This window comes from Tupaia chinensis, unplaced genomic scaffold (genome assembly GCF_000334495.1).
Source record: "Tupaia chinensis unplaced genomic scaffold, TupChi_1.0 Scaffold000463_1, whole genome shotgun sequence".
In the NCBI taxonomy this organism is placed as follows: Eukaryota; Metazoa; Chordata; class Mammalia; order Scandentia; family Tupaiidae; genus Tupaia; species Tupaia belangeri.
In genome coordinates, this window is record NW_006159972.1 from 1,724,156 (window position 1) to 1,733,793 (window position 9,638).

A 9,638-nucleotide genomic window follows, 5' to 3' on the forward strand; every position below is an offset into this window, starting at 1 on the left:
GTGGGTGGTAGGTGGGTGTGAGTGGGTGGTAGGCTGGGCCGGGTGGTAGGTGGGTGTGAGTGGGTGGTAGGCTGGGCCAGGTGGTAGGTGAGTGAGTGGTGGTAGACTGGGCTGGTACACAATTCGTTTTTCCTCACATCCCCAGCCTCCGCCTCTGGCCTGAACTCCCAGACCCAGATCTCTCCTACCATTAGTCCCATGTGTTCCAGCAGCCCCTCAGACTGCTCCTGATTTTGTCCCATAGGGCCAGGTCTGCAGAAGCCACGCTGAGGTACTCCTTTCACCCCGTTTCCTAATTCCCCTGTAAGGCCCTGCCTCCACGTATGGTTTAAGCATGGCCATTGGTCTTGCCTCTCTCTCCACCTGGACTGCCCTTTCCCTCTTAATCGCCCAAGCTCCACCCATCCTCTCTTACAGCCCGGCAGGCCCCTTCTCCCGCCTTCTCTGACCCTCCCTCTTTATCACAACCAGTGCAGACTCACCCTTGGGGCTGAGGGCCAGAACCCCCAGCCGAGGCTCCAGCTGGAACATGTCTGGAGAAGGCTGGGCTGGGGCCTGGTTCAGGATGTGGAATCGAAGATCCGAGTTGACTGTGTCTGGCTCGTCCCCATCTGAAGCCTCGAGGAAGAGGAAGGGGGTGCCTGGTGTATGGGGGTGGGGAGGGCAAGCTGTAAGGGACTGGGGAGGGTGGGGAGAGTCTCCCATGCCTTCCCATCTCTCCCTGGTCCTTCCTTCCATCATCCTCATTGTATCGCTACAGGAGAGGTGAGCCACCGCTTTCCAGCCCACTTCACAGATGAGCAAACTAAGCCCAAGATGGACGGGACCCTTAGTAGGGTAGCAGGCGCAGGATGGGACAGAAATGCTGGGGGGCAGCTTGAGCCCTGGCTGCCCTGTCCCTTTGCCCACCGTCTGGCCATCTCTTTCCTTTGCTGTCCCCTGGGTGCCCACCTGACCTTGTTGTACAGTGATTTCCCTGGTCACTCACCAGGCCTCGTGCCCTTGCTCAGCCGAGCTCTGTAGATGGCTTGGGAGAAATGGGGCACCTGATCGTTCTCATCCTTCACACGCACAAGGACAGGCTGTGGGCCCCACAGGACATGTCCATCCTCGGTCTCCAAGGTGACCTGCAGAGAAGGGTGGTCAGCGCCCAGCCCTGCCTTGCTCACTCGTCCCTACCCCTGGTCCAGCCATACCTGTAGCTGGTACTCTGCCTGTTGCTCTCGGTCCAAGGCCTTGGTCACCAAGAGGAAGCCAGACTCTGGATCCACAGCAAAAGGTCCCTCAGCTGCCATGCCTGGGCCCCCTGACAGCACAACCTGGCCTTCAGCCACCTCACGGGGCAGTGGCAGCTGGTGGGTGAGAACAGAGGGGAAGGGACAGGAGCCATACCTGGGGGTGCCCCCTCCACCCAATGGCCCCATTTTATATTTGGGGAAACTGAGCCTACGAGAGGGCTGGCCCTTGCCTGTGGTCATACATCCAATGAGCGACGGGACTTGCTGGAGTCAAAGCCAGAGCTCTTTTCCTGTTCCTGCTGCTCCCCGATACTCCCACCCTTCTTTCTGAGGCTTCACCCTCACCACCAATATTTCGTTCTTTAACTTAAAGCTCTACTCTCTTGGCACCAGCAGGTGGCATGGTGGTTAAGGTGCTGGATATTCCCACATGGCCGACCACAGTTCAGGTCCCAGACCTGGTGGCTTGCTTTCTCACTTTCCCTCTTTATTTCCCTGTGTCTCTCTCTGGTCAAACTAAAAATAAAACGAATGAATAAATTTTTTTAAATAAATAATTTAATAAAAAACACCTCTACTCTCTTTTGGGGTTAAAATTTTGTTACTCATACACAGTATAGTACAAAGTCTTTGAAATCAGGGTTTAAAATAGATAAAGTGGGGTCGTGTGGCCTGGTGGCTATGGGAGCCATATCCTACATGGCCAATCACGTGACTGGAGTCTCATCCTTGATAGCTTGAAAACCACACTGGGTGCATGTGTGTGCACACTCAAAATCCCAGCAGGATGGAGAAATGAAGAAGGGGTTGCAATAGGACCACACCCTACTGGGGAATCCTTTCTCCCTTTCCCTCTCTCTGGTGAGTGCGTACATCCTCTAGTTAATTTTAAAAAAGAAAGAGAAGAGAGAGAGCGCAAGGAAGAGGAAGGGGCACTGGAGGCAGAAGCAGGACTTTGGGGGAGAGTAGTCTGCCCAGTTCTCAGGCTCACCTTGGTCAGGTACAAAGGGAAATTTCCACCGTAGTTTTCGGGGACTTCTACGTGCAGGTCTGCAGACTGGGCCTTGGGGAGGGTCTGTGGGAACATACTCACCTTGTCACCAGGCTCTATCTTCCTTCCTGGGCCCTGGGGACCTGACAGGGAAGGGGAATTTCTGCCTCTTCCTTGGGCCTGGCCATCCCATCATTCATCCACTCTCTGACCCTTCCTTTCTGGTCCCATCGTAGGCCCACAGCCCCAGCTCTGAAACCCTCACCCTCGCTCTACTCCATGGCCAATGCAATTGGTCCAGGGAATGCTGGGAGCAAGAGTGACGATCCCAAGGTCAGGACCTGAAGGAAGGGCACAGGGCCCAGCTCACCTGGGGCGTGGAGAGGCAAAGCAGCCACAGCCAGGCAGGGACCATGGTCAGGACGGGCCTGAGGGACATGGCAGTGAGGACCGACCCGTATCGGCAGGAGCAAGGTTTCCATCCCACACACAGCCAGAGAGACCCCACTACAGACTGGCCTCTTCTTCCTCCCCTTTGAAGGGCCTGAGGCTCCCTGTCACCTGCAGAGCAGCACCTAGTTCCCAGCCAGGCCCACCAAGGCTCCTAGTCCAGCAATCCTGCCTCTTGGCTCCTGCCTCCACGGGACCTCCACAAGAGTTTCACCTCCAGACCTTTGTATTGTCCCACCATACCCTCCCCAGCTTGGAGATCCCAAAGCGGCCATTTCCCGGCAGCTCCCAAAATCACAAAAAATTTGAAGCTGGAAAAACCCTGATGACTCTGAGGGTCACTTCCTGTAGCCACTTCATGTTACAGACAAGTTTGCTGGGCAGGGCCTGGCCAAGGTCACAGAGGACTTGACTGCAGGATTCCTCCTAGAACAGAGGGCTCTTAGCCCGGGATCTCTAGGACTGTCCCGTCTCCCACGGCCACCCTCCAGCCTCAAAGCGCCCCAAGGCTCCTCACCTTGGCATTTCCCAGTACTCAGCGTGGAGCTAGCACACAGAGCATTGACAAATGGACAGGCACTCTAAGATGGACCCCAGGGAATTCTTCCCTGGACAATAGAAGGACAGGGAGGTGTTTCTCCTTCCCCACCGTCAACCCCAGCTTCAGCCCTGCCCACCTCTCTGCTCCCAGGCCCTCACCTGCTAGTGCCCAAGGCTGGCTCCCTTGGTCCAGCTGCTAGGTGAGAGGATTCCGTCTCCAGGGAGCTCTGGCCAGGCCAGGCCGGGTGGGATGGGGCAAGGCGGACACTTGAGCAGGTAGGCGGTCCAGCTATGCTTGCTCAGGAGTGGAAAACGCCACTGGCCCATAGCAGCAGGACTGGCTGTGCCCAGCCTCCCAGGTTATTCATTGACTATGGGAAGCTGGGAGCTGCTCAGCATCCGTGACTGTCAGCCCATGGACGTGGGCAGATCTAGACCTGACACCCCCACCCCCAACCCAACACAGCTCAGTAGGTATGCCCCGGCCCTATGGGCTTGGTCACTACTTCTTTCTCTGTAGCTCCAGACTCAGTCCCCCTTCTCCCCAGGGCTCTAGCATTGGCAGCTGCACCTTTGTATACTCTCTTCCTTTTACCCGCAATGCCCTTCCTGCCTCTTCATCGGTTTGGTGAGCATCCTGCTTCGGTGCTCAGCTCAAATATTCCTCTATTAGGAAGCCTCCCCGGTGTTCACAGGCTGGTTCTGGGGTCTCCTCTGGGAGTGTCCCCCACCCCCACCCCATACCATATGCTAACTCTATTCAATGCACAGAAGATACCAACGTGTTGTCTGTCTCTTCCATTAGACTGGGAGTAGGTATCAGGGACCAGTCGTGACCTGGTTCATCCTGCCCTGCCAGCTCCTGGCTAGCTCGTGGAAGCAGGCAAGGAACCAGAGGCTGCAGAAATGTTGGATGAGCAGTGCATGGCCTGAATTGGGTACCTGGGGCTCCAGACCACCTACCAATGGGACCGGTGAGTGGAGGACAGCAACCTGAGCTCTCCTGAGGCTCCCCAAGTCCTCACTCCAGCCACTGAATGCTGACAGGTTGGATTAATGCACTGTCTCGTGCCTCAAGGAGGAAAGAGGACTGAACCAGCTCAGGTGACCTTGAGGGAACTGCAGGGCTGATCAAGGGCCCTTCCCCCTTCAGGGCAGCCAAGCAGAGCCAGGGCCTAGGAGTCCAACACGAGGGGAGACGGACAGAAGATCCTGGTATCTGGCCCCTCCTCATCCTTGGAGCTTCCGGGGTCTCCCTGAATCCTTTCCCACTGCATATCTGGTTAGTCTCCCTCAAGCTGGAAGCTGAGCCAGGTCCCCTCACCTACTCTCAACCTTGTGACAAGCCAAGCACCTGCCTTGGGCTCTCCTGTCAGCATGGTGGATGGGGGGACAGGCACACCTCCAGTAAGTGCACAGTTCACATCCCTACACAAATACAAAACCTCTCGTCTTAACTAGGGAGGGCTCCAGGGATCTGTTTGCACCAAGACCCAGTTGGTCAGAATGAGCACAGGATGCTGTGGCCTGGCCACTTACAGTGAGTGGAGAAGAGTGAGGGCCCCTCAGGAGCCCAACCGTAGTCTGGTAGTAGAAGAGTCATCTGGAGTCAACGGTGCCTGAATGAGCCCCCTGAACCCCAGCTCTTACCCTCCTACCTCTACCCCACAGGAAGCCTCTTAGGTGTTTTCTCCTACCCCCATTCCCCATCTCAGCTGATTCCCAGCCCTTCAGGATAGATCAGGGCAAAAACACCAGCTGTGGGGCCCGGATTTGGGCACAGTAGTGAAACACGGCACTCTGCAGGCTGACACACATGGGAAAGTTCCAGGTTTGCTTCTGGAGACTTCCCTAGAAACACTAGGCACGTGCATGCATGCCCATGACCTAGGGCTGGCTGAGGCAAGAGACAGATCAAGACCCTATTGGGAGTGTTTTCTGTCTTTGTTTCTCTCATCCCTAGAAGAAATAAACAAGCTGTTTTCGTTTTAAGAATTATTTAATTTTTAATTTTTATTTTTTTCATTTGCTACAGGGCACATGTGCTCACCTGAGAGAGACAGAAATAGAGATGAGAACGCAAGCCACCAAGCCCAGGACTCAAACTATGGTTGGCCATATGGGAGACTAGCGCCCTAATCACCGTATTACTTGCTGGCCCCAATAAACAAGCTTTTAAAAAAGAACAAAAGGGGACCAGCAGATGGCGTCATGGTTAGGTGGACTCCCAGGTAGTCGACCAGTTCCAGGCTCAGCGGTTTAAACCTCACTCCAGGCACTTATGCATGCATGACCAAAATTCTGAGAGGAGAATGGAGGAGAAGGGACTGCAGCGTGGCCATCCCTCTTGGGGGGTGATTTCTCGCTTTCTGTCTTTCTGTCTCTCTCTGTCTCTCCAGTGAGTACACATGCCCTATAGAGAAAAAAAAAATCTCTAAAAAAAAATAAACAAGAACAAAAGAAATATTGGCAGACTGGCTCCATGGTCTGGTGGTTAAGGGAGCTGGATTCCGCATGATTAATGGTACAGTTCAAATCCAGAGGCTTGAGAAACACCCTGGGTACGTATGCAAGTACAAATACCAGCAAGATGAAGAGATAGAGGAAAGAAATTGCAACATAACCGTGTCCCACGGAGGGGGGGGGTGCTTTCTCCTCTCTCTCTCTCTCCCTGACAAATGCACATGTCCTCTGACAAATTAAATAATAATAATAATAAATAATGAAATACCAGCTGCTGAGCCAGGCAGGTTTATGTCTGGCCAGACCCAGGGCAGGGTGTGCTCCCTCAAGCAGCCTATTTTCCTCCGTGTACAATAGGGTGGTTAAACCCTCAATCAGCTGGCAAGACCAAGCCCCAGTGCAAAAGGAGGATCTCAATTACAGGGGCAAGTAAGGCCTTGTGTCTCCTACTCCTCAGCTCCCAATCTACTCCCATGGTCCCAGCCAGCTCTATCAGAGCCCGAACAGTCAAGGCCAGAAACCCTTCCTGCTCCTAAAGCCCTCATCAGACAGACAGGAAGAAAGACAGCCAACAGCCCTGACCTATCAGGAAATAGTCTTTATTACAAAAATCTGCATGTAAACAAATAGCCAGGGCACCGAACAGCCTCCCTCCAGAGCAGGCGGGCTCCTCTCCCCACACACAGGCCTGCCCCATGGGCCAGGCACTGGCTTCTGCTTGGGATGCACATGGGCCTGCACACGCATCTCTGTGGGTCCAGTCCTCACTGGCCACTGGAGCTGTCTGCCTGGGCAGCACTGTCTGTCTGTCCATGACCATGAGGTGAGGGCTGCCCAGCTGTAGCTCCGAGGCACCTAGGGCAGTTGGCTGGGCCAGCCCACCAATCCGTCCATTCATCTGCCCACTGCCGAGATGGCCCACGGGGCCTAGAGAACCGAGAGGTCATGGCAGGACTTGGACTTGGCACGGAAGGCCATTTTGCGGCTGTTGCGAGCCACAATCCGGCCCAGGAAGCGCTTGGCCTTCTTGCCGAGGCTCTCTCGCCGCCGGGCTCCTGCTTGCCTTCGTGCGTTGGCTTCTTTGCTGTCTCTGCGCAGGCGTATCTGACGAACGACTCCCTCAAACAGCGCCTGGACGTTGTGGTGCAGCGCCGCAGACGTCTCAATAAACTTGCAGTCAAAGACCACGGCACAGGCTCGGCCCTCTGGTGTGGGTGGGGACAGACAGGCACCAGTAAACAAAAGGTGGTTGAGTGAGGCACCCACTCAAAACCCTGGTCACCCCACGGCACCTACCACTCAGGCGCCTGCAAGTAAGGGAAGGGGGAAGCCCTGAGATCTCCCCAGAAGCACAGAGACTCCAGTTCCTGTACTGAGGGTCCCAGTCATGGCAGGATCACCCATAGGCCACATGTGCCTGCATTTAAGGAGCCTCCAAGACAGTGGCCCACAAGAGGAGATGCATTTGTTGACAAGATCTGAAATCTAATCTTTAAACAGAAGTCTGCAGTCATCTGGAAAATGAGACCTATGTTGGATAGCTTCAGTGTCTGATGATTTGACGAATGACTGGTAGGATGGAGGAAGGCATTGTTACCAAGTCACTGCTGGGTCTTCCCACAGAGGATGCTGAGCCCAAGAGAGAAGGGAGCCCAACCTCCATGGCGGAGCCAGTACCGCACTAAACTGCAGTGCTGGAAGCAACATGGCCTGGTCGACCTGAAACATACCAGGTGGGGTGGTGGAAGGTGGGGCATAAGGTATGTATCCAAGACCCTAAAGAGCTGGAGGGCTGGGGTAAGGAGATCATGTTGTGACAAGATCCGATTTAGGGTGCCTCTCTGTCTCTTATGTGTGCAATTGATCAAGAATACAAATGAAAACTTCAAAAATTTTTAAAAAGAGAGAAGGGTCCTCCCAGGGCCAAGCCTATTCCAAGATTGGCCCAGGCCAGGAATCCAGGCTTTGACCCCCTGACCTGGTTCCTTTCACTCTCTTCCACCCACTCATCCCCATCTGTCAGGCCAGGGCTAAAGGAGACAGGAGAGGAGGGCCCCAGGATCCGCTAGCTCCTCCAACAGATTTAATCCTTTCTGCAGACCTCTCAGGCCTTAGGAAGCCCTGTGGGTGGACAGCAGCTCTCTCCCCCTCCCCTCCTCCCCCAAGTTTTCATCCTGAACATTTTTAGCCACTGCTGATCCCCAGGGACTTGAGCTAAGCCAAGGCTGACTGGACCAAAGCCCAGCCAGGATCTCCCTCCCTTTCTGACCGGCAGCCTGCTCACCGTCCACGGAGACCTCACGTGAGCGCACCAGATCACTCTTGTTGCCCACGAGAATGATGGGCACATCATCTGTCTGCCGTGCCCGCCGCAGCTGGACACGTAGCTCTGACGCCTTCTCGAAGCTGCCTTTGTCGGTCACTGAGTACACGATGACGTATGCATCCCCCATGGCCATGCAGTGGCCAGACAGCCAGCGTCCCCCATCCTAGAGACACATACACACATACTTACTAAGGGTCCTCATGCCCCAGCATAAACTGTTCACACACACACACACACACACACACCATCACCCCTCCCAGCCCCCCTGGACCTCAGTCTGCCTCCTACCTGCTCCCAAATGTCATAGACCATGAGCGATGCCTCTTCTCCATCTACCAAGATGGAACGATCATACGTGTGCCCTGGGCAGGAGACCAACAGACAGGTTACCAGCTGGTTGTCAAAAGTCACCACTGCCAGATTACCTGTTCTGGTCACACCCTCAACTCTTATCCAGAGCCCCCCCCCCAATCCTCCCCTCTACTTGCAGATAGCTCCCACTGGTCAACAGAAGGGGGGACCATGGAGGGGAGGGGGCAGTGGCGGTAGGTTGTGCCTGACCTCCACCGGCATGCCCTCCAAGCTAGTAATGTCCTAGGTGGCCTCTCCAATGCTGCCTGGGCTCCAGGCGGCTCTGATCATGGTGGTCTGAGTTACAATAGTGACTGTCACACCCGTGGGGTCCTTGGTCACCTATGGTTCCTTCCAGCTCTGGCAGGGAGAGATGCCTCGACCCCTTCCACACAGCAGTCATATCTATGTCTGGGGCCCTCCACTCTGGGTATTTCTTCCCCTACCAAAGCCCAGGGGCTCCCCTTCTCCTTAGTTTCCTGATCTGTGCAATGCTATGTACAAGCATGATTCTGAAAGCATCTTTAGAATCCCATGGTATTTGCACCAGCCCGGTAGCCCTCTCCAGACCCTAGGATCTCCCCTCCTCTGAATAGCGCCAACCCCTCACCTGCGGCCTCAGCTTCAGGCCCGTCCTCTACACCGCCGAAGATGCGGGCCAGGGCGCTCTTGCCCACGCCAGGCGCCCCCAGGAGCAACACCTTGTAAACGCTCTCGTCTGAGTCGCTGCCGCCCGAGCTGAGAGAGTCGGAGGACCCCTCCGGCCAGTCCAGCCCTGGACCCTGGGTCCCGCCCCCCCCCCGCCCCCGCCCCCCCCCGCTGCCAAGGCGTCCGGAGCCAGCGCCGCCTGCAGGTCGCGCTCGTCCACCGGCATGCTTCGACGGTGCAGGGGGGGCGCCGGGCCCCAGGGTGTGCTGCCCCGACGGCGATCGCGCTCCCGGCCCCCGCCGCGGCTCGCGCCAGCTCCGCTGCCTCCGCCATTCAGGGTCATCGTGCTCGACGTCGTCTGGGGACCGGAACTGGGAGACAGTGTAAGACAGTGTAAGTGGCATGGAAGAGGCGGGATCCGGAGCTCTTCTGCCCCACACAGTCAGGCAAGACACGGGGGCACAAGGACCAGCCACAGCCCCCTCCCAGCCGTGAGGGCCTTTTCGCTCTAACCTGTGACCTATCTATCCGCAGCCCAGACCTTGAGATCACCCAATCCCGCTGGGGACCCTCACCTACTCACACACGAACACCGTTAGAAGAGGAACCCGGCTCGGATACTCGGACACTC

The 9,638-nt window shown here is 55.9% G+C and overlaps 2 protein-coding genes across 3 annotated transcripts in view; both read right to left on the reverse strand.

Annotated features, from left to right (window-relative positions):
- CDH16 (cadherin 16) overlaps window positions 1–3,504 on the reverse strand; it is a 10,846-nt gene extending 7,342 nt beyond the window's left edge. Inside the window, exons 1-7 of one of the 2 annotated variants that reach the window (XM_006155573.3) lie at window positions 3,379–3,504; window positions 3,197–3,287; window positions 2,600–2,657; window positions 2,230–2,313; window positions 1,197–1,352; window positions 989–1,127; window positions 483–641 (exon numbers count right to left, since the gene is read on the reverse strand). In XM_006155573.3, the coding sequence (XP_006155635.1) occupies window positions 483–641; window positions 989–1,127; window positions 1,197–1,352; window positions 2,230–2,313; window positions 2,600–2,657; window positions 3,197–3,204 (604 nt within the window). In that variant the 5' untranslated portion in view covers window positions 3,205–3,287; window positions 3,379–3,504. Of the gene's footprint in view, window positions 1–482; window positions 642–988; window positions 1,128–1,196; window positions 1,353–2,229; window positions 2,373–2,599; window positions 2,658–3,196; window positions 3,288–3,378 lie in introns of those variants that run through there. The other variant, XM_014590567.1, reaches the window with a different exon arrangement.
- A 2,761-nt stretch (window positions 3,505–6,265) lies between these two features.
- On the reverse strand, window positions 6,266–9,632 carry RRAD (RRAD, Ras related glycolysis inhibitor and calcium channel regulator). Its single transcript, XM_006155576.2, is given in 6 exon segments — window positions 6,266–6,887; window positions 7,967–8,171; window positions 8,297–8,370; window positions 8,970–9,159; window positions 9,162–9,378; window positions 9,591–9,632. Coding segments are annotated over 5 exon segments (936 nt in total). The 5' UTR covers window positions 9,351–9,378; window positions 9,591–9,632; the 3' UTR covers window positions 6,266–6,609.
- Between the last annotated feature and the right edge of the window lie 6 nt (window positions 9,633–9,638).